The sequence below is a fragment of the Orycteropus afer genome, unplaced genomic scaffold (assembly GCF_000298275.1).
Source record: "Orycteropus afer afer isolate SDZICR_OR568_19922 unplaced genomic scaffold, OryAfe1.0 scaffold00211, whole genome shotgun sequence".
NCBI classification, from domain to species: domain Eukaryota; kingdom Metazoa; phylum Chordata; class Mammalia; order Tubulidentata; family Orycteropodidae; genus Orycteropus; species Orycteropus afer.
Window position 1 is genome coordinate 3,082,743 of NW_006921798.1, and position 12,002 is coordinate 3,094,744.

The 12,002-nt window shown below is 39.9% G+C and overlaps 1 protein-coding gene across 1 annotated transcript in view; it reads right to left on the reverse strand.

Annotated features, from left to right (window-relative positions):
* ARHGEF38 (Rho guanine nucleotide exchange factor 38) overlaps positions 1-8,513 on the reverse strand; it is a 257,682-nt gene extending 249,169 nt beyond the window's left edge. The window contains exon 1 of the mRNA XM_007948295.2: positions 8,318-8,513. Within this exon, the coding sequence (XP_007946486.1) occupies positions 8,318-8,513 (196 nt within the window). The remainder of the gene's footprint in view (positions 1-8,317) is intronic.
* Between the last annotated feature and the right edge of the window lie 3,489 nt (positions 8,514-12,002).

Below are 12,002 nucleotides of genomic sequence, written 5' to 3' on the forward strand. Positions count from 1 at the left end.
AATGCCTTAACCACTGTGCCACCAGAGTCAACATAAGAACAAATTTCTCTACCACGATGTGGTGGTGGTGGTGGGGTTAACTCAAAACTTTCTTGATTTCTTTAACTTATGCTGTATTTCCTTCAAACTGTCCTTCAAAAAACTGAAAGATACCTTTACCAAAATGAAAGAAGTTGAATATTGTGCCTTATTTTGGTCTCTATTCTTACAAGGAGACAAAAATTAACTTGCTTTTAAAGTGCCTTGACTCTTTTAAAAGTTTGCCTTTCAGGCTGTGAAACAAACTCTGTGTTCACATTATTGATTCAGGTACTTCCCATTTCACCAAAGGATTTACAGAGACAGGTAAGGGGAAGGAGCTACTCAGTACTTAGAGAATAGGAAGGAATAAAAAGGGCTTGTAATACTGATCAAAACAGGCACAGACAGCTGGACAATTGGGCTATTCTTTTATTAGGCCTTGAACTAAAATCACCAAATCTTCCTTTGTTAACAACTTCTGCTCTCTGCACATTGATCTGTATTGCTAAAACCTATTGAAAATAAACTGCTCCTGTGCTTTTATCAACTTTAACTTATTATTTCAGTCATTTATCCCCGTATTGCAAAACATTACTCTGTATATAGTTCTTACAGTAAATAGTTTATAATTATTGCTATAATAAGAAATCTTCAGGACTTCATAAAGATAATCAATCAACCCATTCTTAATAAGAATGATATGATAGCCTATGCAGAAGAAGGTACAAATGACCTTTTATGTCTTAAACAACAACAACAACAAAAAAAAACCTACTGCCACTGAGTCAATCCAGACTCATAGAAATCCTTTAAGAGAATAAAAGTAACTGAAGTAACTGACTTACACTGAGAGGAAACATAGAATGCTAGTAATATCAATTATATAGGATTTTCAGAAAAGATTTCTGAATGCTAATCAATAAACTTTTTATAAAATCTTTTCATCTATGCAGAAATATATCTCACACACAAAGACACACACACACTTATATCTAAATTTAGTATCTAAATCTAAATCTATATCTATCTGCATATAGTGTGTATATTACATAGGCAGATAGATAGATCTCTGCATACAGACACAGTTGGGAATAACTGTTTAAATAAGGTACATTTCAAATGGAGAGTTCACACATATAATCCTATCCAAAACACTCTGCCGAAGACAAGAAGTCCCTGGATGGTGCAAATGATTAAAGCATTCAGCTGCTAACCAAAAGTTTGGAGGTTGGAGCTCAGAAGTGCCTCAGAAGAAAGGCCTGTCAATTTACTTCTGAAAAATCAGCAATTGAAAACCCTGTGGAGCACTGTTCTACTCTGATACACGTGGTGTTGCCATGAGTGGAAGTTAATTCAATAGCAACAGCTCATCCTCCTCCCACCACACCAAAGACAAAGGTTTTTACAATTCAGCCACTACGTTTCTTCTTCTTAGATCACCTTCTGTGGCTTCCAGTAAAATGGTAATGAAAATTTCAGCTAGCTTGGAAGCTAAGATGGCATATTTCTGGTTGTTAAGAATAGAAGATGAGGAACGAAATGAGGTACGGTGGTGGTATACTCTGAAAAGTAGAGCCAGGAATGAAATGAGCTTCCACTAAGAATTATTATATGTAGGTGATTCTATATTTTAATTTTACTTTATTTCTTTTTACTGAAGAATCATCTTTATTAATGGAAACGTGTTTTTACATACAAGGGTTTACATACAAGGGCTCTTATGTCATGCCTTAGTGACTGTCCTCACCCAATTTCCTGCCGCGGCCAGATCATTCCAGTCATTCACTCAACTTAGCACTTGCTGAGTGTCTATAGTGTGCTGGACACAATCTAAATGAAGAAATGAAACCATTAACAAAACAGATAGGGTTTCTGCTTTCGTGGAGCATGGTGAGAAAGAGGTGGGGGGAATGGGAATCAATAATTGACAATACACAAAGAAACAAATAAGTAAGCAACATCATTGAGATAGTGTGGTGCAGTGAATTACTTGGTCTGGGTTTTGTAGCCATGGTCTTCATGACTCCTACCAGCTTACTGGGTGGGACCATGCAAATAAGGTGTATGGAACTCCAGTGTTGGGATTGGTTATTTTTGTCACTCTGCCAGGCTTAAAATGAGCTTTCCTAAAGGCAGAAAAGAGAATCTTGTTGCCATCAAGAGAGAATAGCCAGAGATGGAATAGGGCAGAGTGTGTCCTTGGATCCAAGATCCCTATGCTAGACCTCCTTAGCAAAGACCCCTGGTAGAGACACCCAGCTCGGAGATGGGAGCAGTGGAACCAAGAGGCACGAGACAGAGCAGTGGGCTTTGTGACCCAGGAGTGAAAAAACTGAGTGCCCTTGGGCAGGAGATTCGCTGGTGGAGTGGGGTGCACCTGGGTGTACCTATGGACAGAGTTAAAAGAGTTTTGTAACACTTGCCAGAACAAGGCAGAGACCAGGCTGAGAGGCCAAGGGCCAGAGAGGCATGCCTGAGGGCATAGCAAACGGGACTGTTCTGACTGAAAAGTAGAATCCTGAGAGCATTCCTGAACCTGAGTTACTTCCCAAATAAATCCCATAATCGAGAGTATTGTCTGTGAGTTCATGTGGCCATTTCAATGAATTGCAGAACCAACCCAGAGAAGTGCTGAGTGCCGTGGGAGGGATGGATGGTGTCAGAATTGGTGAGAGGGCTGGAGAGTGCTGGCATTTCTAGCTTCATAGGAATAAGCCTTGGGCTGTTGATGGTGATTCTGTCCCCCCCCTTATAAGGTTGGAGGAGGTCAAAGGATGCTAACCCATGCCCTTTTAGCAGATAGTTACACTGAAGAAGTAAAAATACCATAACAGAGTTGAAGGCCCCCTTATACCTTTTTCTTCCTATTCTGTGCCTTTCCCTCATTCCCACCTTATTGTCTCTTTCTCTCTCTCTCTTCTTTTCTTCTGTAATTTGGGTGAAAGTCTACAGAGCAAATTAGATTTCCATTTAACAGTTCTTACATAATTTGTTTCATGTCATTGACTGCAGTCCCCTCAATGTAACATCCCTCATCCCAGTTCCTCTTTGTGTTTATTTCCATTTCTCCTTCTTTTCTAACCCTTCCTGTCTCATGAACCTATCAATTCTTAAGGATAGTGTTTTCTAACAATCTTCTCCACCAAGCGCTGAATAGACCATTACCTCCTTTTGTGGATCCACTGATCTCAACTCTGATTCTATCATGTCAATTTGTTTTTCCCTCTCTTACCTTTCCCCACAAAGAATGCTAAAAATACCATGCACTGCCAGAAGAACGAAGAAATATGTCCTGGAAGAAGTGCCGCTGGAATGCTTCTTAGAAGTGAGAATGGCCAGAGTTCATCCCATCTACTTGGTCAGAAAGGACCATTCCTTAGAGAAGGATTTCATGCTTGATAAAGCAGAGGGTCAGCAAAAAAGAGGAAACCTTCAATGAGATGGATTGACCCAGTGGCTACAACAATGGGCTCAAGCATAGCAAGAATTGTAAGGATGGTACAGCACTTTGGTAGCATAGTGCCTAAGGCATTTGACTGCTAACCAGAAGGCTGGTGGTTCAAACCCACCAGCCACTCCTCGGAAAGAAGATTGGGCTATTTCCGTGGTGATATCGCCTCCGAAATCCAAGGGGGGATCGCTATGAGTCTGATCCCACTCGATGGCAGTAAGTTTGTTATTTTTTGTTTGTTTGTTTTTATGAGACACAGCTAACTCGACAGCCCCTAACATCTTTACCCACCAGACTTTAAATCTCTTTGGAGTAAAAGATATTGTCTGATCATTCACATATTTTTTTAAATGATTTTGTAGTTATAATTACTGGTACATAGTCTCTTTTTGTTCATTGTTATAACCCTGGGAGTTCTGGTGGCGTAGTGCCTAAGGCATCTGACTGCTAACTAGAAGCCTGGTGGTTCAAACCCACCAGCCACTCCTCTGAAGGAAGATTGGGCAATCTACTTCCGTAGTGATACCGCCTCGGAAACCCAAAGAGGTGTCACTATGAGTCAGATCCGAATCTATGGCAGTGAATTTGATTTGGTTTCAATTATAACCCCAAGACACAGCATATAAAATATTCTATAAATACCAATTAACTGAATTAATCCATTGAAGGAATGAAGGAGCCACCAACAGTAGGTTAGCATCAAACTATTACTGTACAACATGAGGTTTAGTAGAAATACTTAGGTTGGTGCAATCACAACCTTCTAAAAAGCATCTAAGATGGCTTCATTAGAACCATGTTCTAATGATCCCATCTAGTAACTCACAACCGGTGTACTTTTTTTTTTTTTTTTTTTAACTAAAACAGATTCACATTATTAAAGTGTTGTCTGTCAGAAAGTCAATAGTTGGACTATGAAGTGTGAGTTAAAAGGCAAGCTTAAGGGCAACAAAGAAAGATTTTGTATTTCTCAGAATCCAAAGAACTTGCTTCCAGATAGTGTCAGAACAGCGAATTGCTTCACTCAAATAACAGCACAATGTTGCAGGGCAACCCACTAAACAGTGTGAAGATTGCGGAGGTGCCAGAAATTCCATTACTGGAAAGCACACTGCTACCTCACAGGGACTGGGGGCCATCTATTCAAGAACTCTACCTTGCTCAGGTCTTTATTGGTGACTCCCAGGGACAACCACTTCCAAGGAAGGCTGAGGAACTGCTTTCTATATTTCAATAATAAAGAGTTTCTTAAGGTGATTTAAGCTATTTGCATGATAATGGCTATTATATACTTCTCAGAGAACAAACCCACAGAACTGATTGCTTTAAATGTTAATGAGAAAACATCTTTTATTGTTGCTAAAAAACACTAGCAGGCATTAGATTGGGATTTTCCAAAATGTTATCAAAAAAAAAAAACCAAACTCACTGCCATGGAGTCCAGTTGGATCCAACTCACAGCCACCCTTCCTTGGGTTTCTGAGGCGGTATCACTACCGAAGTAGATTGCTCTACCTTCCTTCCGAGGAGTGGCTAGTGGATTTGAACTGCCAGCCTTCTGGTTAGCAGTCAAATGCCTTATGCCAAAAAAAAAAAAAAAAAAGTTACTTATTGGGTGTGCAACCTATTTTAACAGCTCCTATGTGCTCCTCTGTGATCCCTGGTGTTTTTCTCAAGCACAGATGGTTCAGTGACCATAGGGGTTAACTTCAGAGTCTTTCCTTCCACCTTCAAAGGAGAATCCAGTAGTTTGGGAAAGCAAAAAATCAAATCAAGTGTATAAAAAGCTTGTGGGTTCTGCAAAGTAACTAAAACATCTGCTGTATTTTGTGGCCAAAGACTCAGTTTTTTGGTAAGTTTAGGAAGTGAGCAGCAATTAATGAACAGCAGAAAGCATTTTCAAATTTATTTTAATTTTTTAATTATATTTCAAATTCTAGTTAGCAAAAAGTATTTCAAAATTGTGCTTTGCTAATGGAAAAAGTGAACCAAAAAGATGCTGAGTTAGTGAAACTCAGAAGAAACATGTTATTAGGCATAAAGCAGTAAGATTTTTCTGAATTCCTTTGTGGAATTATGGTCTCTTCACCAAATGGACAGAAAAGAATTTAAAAAGATTAGTAAGGTATATGAACTTGGATTACTAGAAGGCAAGTCTTGTTCTAATATTATTATACCTATTAGGAGCTCTGGGAGCGTAGTGCCTAAGGCACTTGACTGCCAACCAGAAGGCTGCCAGTTCAAACCCACCAGCCACTCCTCAGAAGGAAGGTTGGGCAATCTACTTCCATAGTGATGCCACCTTGGGAACCTAAGGAGGGGTCGCTGTGAGTTGGGTCCGACTCAACAGCACATAGCAACAACAACATCATTCTTAAAATTAAACAACAACAACCACAACAACAACAAAACAGTTGTTATCCAGTTGACTCCTGGTGAGCCCATATGTATCAGAGTAAAACTCTGCTGCACAGGATTGCCAGTGTCTGATTTTTTAAAAGTAGATTGCCAGGTCTCTCTTCCAAGGTACCTGTGGTAGTTAAGGTTGTGTGTCAACTTGGCTGAGCCTGGTTAAGTGGCTGGCAGCTGGTGGTAGTTATTCCCCATGATGAGACTGGCAAACTCCATGGTGGGATATACCACAAGCAGCTGAGTAGCTGCTTTAGGGATGAGAGTATGTTTCCCGTATATAAGAAGCAGCTTTGGGAATGGTCTCTAGTTTATGGCACGCTTGAACCCTAATTGCAGCTGTGTCATTGTTCAGCAGCCTACCATGCTCTGCTGATCTTGGGACTTTCAATAGACTTGAATCAATGGTCTGCCATGTGGTTTGGTAACATTGAGACTGTGCCTTTTTCCTTGTCGACCTTGGGTTTGTCAGCTCAGCAGCCAGCGGCTGTCTGAATGAAGAAAAGCCTATAGCTTCAGAGGGCCGGGAACAGGAGGCAGTGTGGAAGTCCAAAGTTGAAGAGCTTTCACCCAGCCCCTAGAGCCTGGCACTTTGAACTCAGACTTAAAGCCTCCAAACTATAAGAGAATAAACTCCTGTTTGTTAAAGCCATTCCATTTGTGGTATATTCCTGTTGGAGTGGCACCAGGTAACCAGAACAGCAACTCTGGGTGGACTCAAATCTCCAACCTTCGGGTTAGTAACCAAGAACATTAACAACTACAACAACAAACACTTGCCATCCGGGCTTATTCTGACTCATGGTGACCCCATGTATAGCCAAGTAGAACTAGCTCCATAGGGTTTTCATAGCTATGCCTTTTTGGAGGCAGATTGTAAAGCCTTCCTTCTGGGATGCCTCTGGGTGGGCTCAAATTGCCAACCTTTGGGTTAACAGCTGAGAGCTTAACCATTTGCACCATGCAGGACCTCCTAAGCACGTTAATAGCTACTATTTATTGAGCACATACCATGTGCCAGCCAGTACACTAGGTGTTTCCTGAAATTATCAAATTTCATTTCCCCAAACATTTTGAAGTATTGTTATCCCACTTGCACAGATAGAGAAACTGAGGTCCAACCATCTTAAGTAATTTGCTCAAAGATTTATACATAGGAACTTGAGAGCCAGAATTGGAAACCAAATGTGTAAGATTTAAAAATATTAGCATTCTTTCTAATGTATCCGTGCTTTGAGAAAAATTAATTTCTAAGATTAAAACTCTTACCCTCACCCCCTGAGTTGTCTTTTAAAATTTTTTTAGAGTAAGATGCGACTACGCACCTTAACTAATACCAAGCTACCAGGATTTTTTTAAAAAGCATTAACTCCTAGCAATATTTTTTTTTTAAGATTTAATTTTAATTAATTACTTAATCTGCAAACTAAGTCCAAGCACATTTTTGAGGAAGGAGATCTGCAAATCAAAAGCATGTGCATGATTGGTCTTTCTAACATCATCATAGTTTTTAAGTCTAAAATGACCCCTCAAGGTGAGTTTATGAGAGTTCAAACAGCATTGTGTTAAAAGCAAGAGAAACAGGTTCTGAGGAATCATACGACAGATACCGCGGCGGATACATAAAATGATGCACCATATCAACATCAAAATAAAGTATTACTAGAACAAACGACTTTCTGGAGAAGGAAAAAAAAGGGGGGCTGGTGAATGAGATTGGATAGAAATCCAGGGCCTAAAACGGAAGACATGTTTTAATAACTGTGCCAAATTATCTTAGGATCATCACAAAATAAACTGAGGTTATTACCTCAAAAGCCATTCAACCTAAGCATGCTAAACAGCCCTTACCATATTTGGGTGTTATTAGATTCACTCTAAAGGAATGATCATCTAGGTGATTTTCAACAAATCCTGTTATATTATCGGTTGACTGTTGCATTCCTTATTTTTTTGCAGACATGATTGGTAGTTTCATGCCTCTACGTAAGTTAACCATAATTATAGCTCAGTACAATTACCTACCTAGATCTCGTGGTGTAACATCTCACACCTATCTATTGGAATAAACAATCTTTTGATAAGTTTCTAAATCATTTGTTTTCCAGTGTTCTCATTTCTTAAGTTGGATTGGAGTGGGGAGGAAAAGAGGAAGCTAGCAGGAAAAAAAAAAAAAAAAAATCATCGTTACCAGAAGAAAAGCAGCAGCAATACTACGAATAATTTGGAATTGTCCCTTTAATTATTTAACCACACAATACAAATGTTTTTCCTATTATTTACGAATCACATGTACTTTCCTTTTCTTATTTTATGTGAGAGAGAGGTAGAATTCTACTTTTCTCTCTGCCTTAAGTATTTTCTTTGCAAATGGAAGAGTAGCAGAAACAGAGCTGGGGGTGCAGTAACCTGGGACAATTGATTGCTTTTGGTTACCTTGTAATTTCTGGTTGTACTCCGTCCTGTCAGACTGGCTCCTCCTCAAGGTGCCAGACTGGTCCCCAGAAACATTGTTCTCAACCACAGTGTCAGTTTTCCTTCTCTCCAACATATAGAGTCTGGGCCTCAAGAAGGTCAGATTCTTTCTCTTGGAGCCCATGTTTTCTTTCCCAGTGGCTTCTTTGGGCTCCATTTGTGGTAAGCACAAGCTTTACAGGCTTCCAGGCAATGGCTGGTTGCTGAGGTGCCTCAGGGTGAAGGTTAAAATCACTAGAGTGATGAGTTTAACTGCCCCCTTCTAACTAAACAGCTTCACTCCAGGGTTACCTGGCTGTGACTGCTACCTCTATGGAGTTCCAGAGCTCCACCCCTATGAGGTCATTCTTTTTTATACCTAGAATCCAACAGGGAAGCTGCCACCTGTTACCTGAGAGACCTGCAGCACAGAGCTAAGCAAAGCAGGGACTACACTATCACATGCTACTGAAGCAAACAAAAATCCCATTGTGTGGGTGCGATTTGGGGGTTGGGAGAAAAGGACAGGGAACAAGGTGAGACAGGGAGGAAGAAAAGTACACATTTGTATAACCTGTGGTTTATAGGTTTAATGTGTGCATAGGGGTGTGTACAGGTGCACTCAGGACACTGCGATGTGCTCTGATAAATGGAAGACAGACTTGGGCTTGTGTGTGATTGCAGTTGGAGTCACTCACAAGGGTCCCAAGAATTTGGTATAGGGCTGTGAGAATTTGCATTTGAACCCTAAGAGTGGGTACATAATGATTGTTAATGACCACTGTGTGCACTCAAAGCAAGGCTTCTAAACACTGTACATTCAGAGATTATTTACTAAAAACATACTTGCCAACCGCATTCCTGAGAAAACCTTGGATTTGCATGTAAGAGTGTCTGACAACAGGCACAAGAAGCAAAGGGGAGTGCCCGTGGATGCCTTTTTGAGTTCTCCTTCTCCACGTGCTGTTCTTGCTGGAATTAAAAAATAAGCCCTGTATCCTGGTTTGATTTCTATAAGGTTTCCTCCCCACCCCTTTCATAGATGAAGGGCCGGGGAAAGTAGCTCACCTTGGGAAAATCAGAGGAGGAATAATGTTTGAAGCTGAGAAGAGATATGTAGAAAATAGAAAGAATAAGAGGCAAGAGTGGGGAGGGAGGAAGCAAATAGTGATGAACGTTTCTTTCTTCTTTCTTTTTCTGAAGTTGTTTTTCCTTGTATTTATTGAGATCTCTCAAGGGAGAAATTCTCAGAAGCTCTGGGAATGTGCTGCATGTTTTATATGCCCTTGTTAAAGAAAAGAGAGACCCTATGAGGAAAACAGATTTTCTTCTGTTGCAAAAGGTTTGCCAAAATTCACCTTTATACTACCCATTCTAAATCTTGGTTATTTCTTGTTAGACAAGGCTTAAAAATGGGGAAAAAGAGATAAAAACTATTTTCCTACTTGGTATGTGTGGGTTGAATACAATTTGTATAATTATCTTAAAAGATAAATGAAATATCTTCACCCACTTTAGAGACATCTATATATAGGATGACATATTGACTGGCTTTTATTTAATAAAATTGATAGGCATTTTTAAAATAAGATCTTCCTAGTACATTCAATAATTATTTATTAAGGCACATTCACCTCTAAAATGTAAAATAAGATTTTTCTGTTCATGCTAAAATATCTCAGTTGCATCTTAATATTACTATGTCTATAAACACTAGCTTCCTGGGTGGTTAACTCTCTCCTCTACTAACCAAAATGCTGGAAGTTCAAATCCACCCACAGACACTGCAGAAGAAAGACCTGGCTATCTACTTCCAAAAACTCAGCCACTGAAAACACTTTGGAGTACAGTTCTCCTTTGACACACATGGGGCACCTGTGAATTTGATTCAATTCAATAGCAACTGGTTTTACATACACACATATGTGTGTTGCTGGGTGCCATCAAATTGACTGCAACTCATAGTGACCTCATGTGATACAGTAGAACTGCCTCATAGGGCTTTCTTGGCTGTAATCTCTATGGAAGTAAATTGCCAAGTCTTATTCCCATAGTTTGTAGGTATTTTTGAATTGTTGGTTAGTAGCTGTTTTGGTTACCTAGTGCCGTTCTAACAGAAATACCACAAATGGGATGGCTTGAACAAACAGGAGTTTATTCTCTTACAATTTTGGAGGTTAAAAGTCCGAGTTCCAGTGCCAGGCTCTAAGGGCTGGGTGAAAGCCCCAGACCTTGGGCTTCAGCTCTGCCTCTTGTTCCAAGCCCACTGAAGCTAGCGCCATCTCTGGTCAGACAACTGCCAGCTGATGAGGCTGACAAGCCCAAGGTCGACAAGTGAAAAGGCACAGTCCCAATGTTACCAAAGCACATGACAGGCCATTAATTCAAGTCCATTTAAAGTCCCAAGATTGGCAGGGCAACATGGCAGGGTGCTGAACAATGACTCGGCTACATGCAGGTTCAAGCATGCCACCAAGCATGCCACCAACTCGAGACCTTCCTCAAAATTGCTGCTTATACTGGAAGCAGCCCACATCCCTAAAGCAGCTACTTAGCTGCTCCAGTAGATTCCGCCATGGAGTTTATTATTAATCTCACCATAGGGAATAACTACATCCAGCTGCCTAGCCATTAAACCAGGCCTAGCCAAGTTACCATACAACCTTAACTACCACAGCAGCCAAGCACTTAACCATTGCACCACCAGGCTCCATATATTTATCTACTTACCTGATTAGTAACAGAAATTTACTATTGAGATATAGTACCATTGCAAATTTATGCAATAAAAACCATAGGATTGATGTTTTAGGGACATAAATATGGATTTAGGGACCCCATGTCACAAAACCTATTGCTTTCAAGTTGATTCCAACTCATAGTAATCCTTTAGGACAGAGTAGAACTGATCCCATAGGTTTCCTAAGCTTTAGATCTTTACAGAAGCAGACTGCTTCATCTTTCTCCCATGGAATAGCTGGTGGGTTTGAACCGTCAAACTTGGTTAGTAACTAATGCTTTAACCACTGCACAAGAGTTCCTTGTAGTTCAATGTAAGGAGTTTATATTACTTACATAAATAAAACGTTGATATTAAAATTTATAAGTGAATTTTATTTGATGTAGGGAACTTGTAGCTTCTGGTTTACTATTAGAAAAAGCAGGGACAGTGAGTCCACATAAATCAGTTTCATGATATTGTAAGTGAAATAATCTCTCTACATGCCAATTTCTTCATCTGTGAACTTAAGGGTAAATTAGTCATCTGAACTATTCACTGAATATTTTTAATATTTGGCACATGGAGTATTGGACTACTCTACACTCTTTGACCAAAAAATAGAATTCATGTCATTTCTGGGGAAATGTTAAAAATCATGTGTGATTTGCTACAGTTTTCTTTCCCTCATCCCTGCAGACTGGCAAGATTCCAAGCAGTGGCTGCTCTATCAGGCTGATTCCTGGAATGAAAACACCTACCCACTCTACAGTGATTATATAGTTTAAGAATGAAAAAAATCTTTTGCTCCTGTAGGCCACTGAAATTTGAGGCTTCTTTGTTACTATGGCATAACTTAACCTATCTTTATTCTTGCAAAACCAAAACCAAACTCACTGCCATCAAGTCAGTTCCAACTCATGGTGGTGGTAAATCTTTATGGAAGTA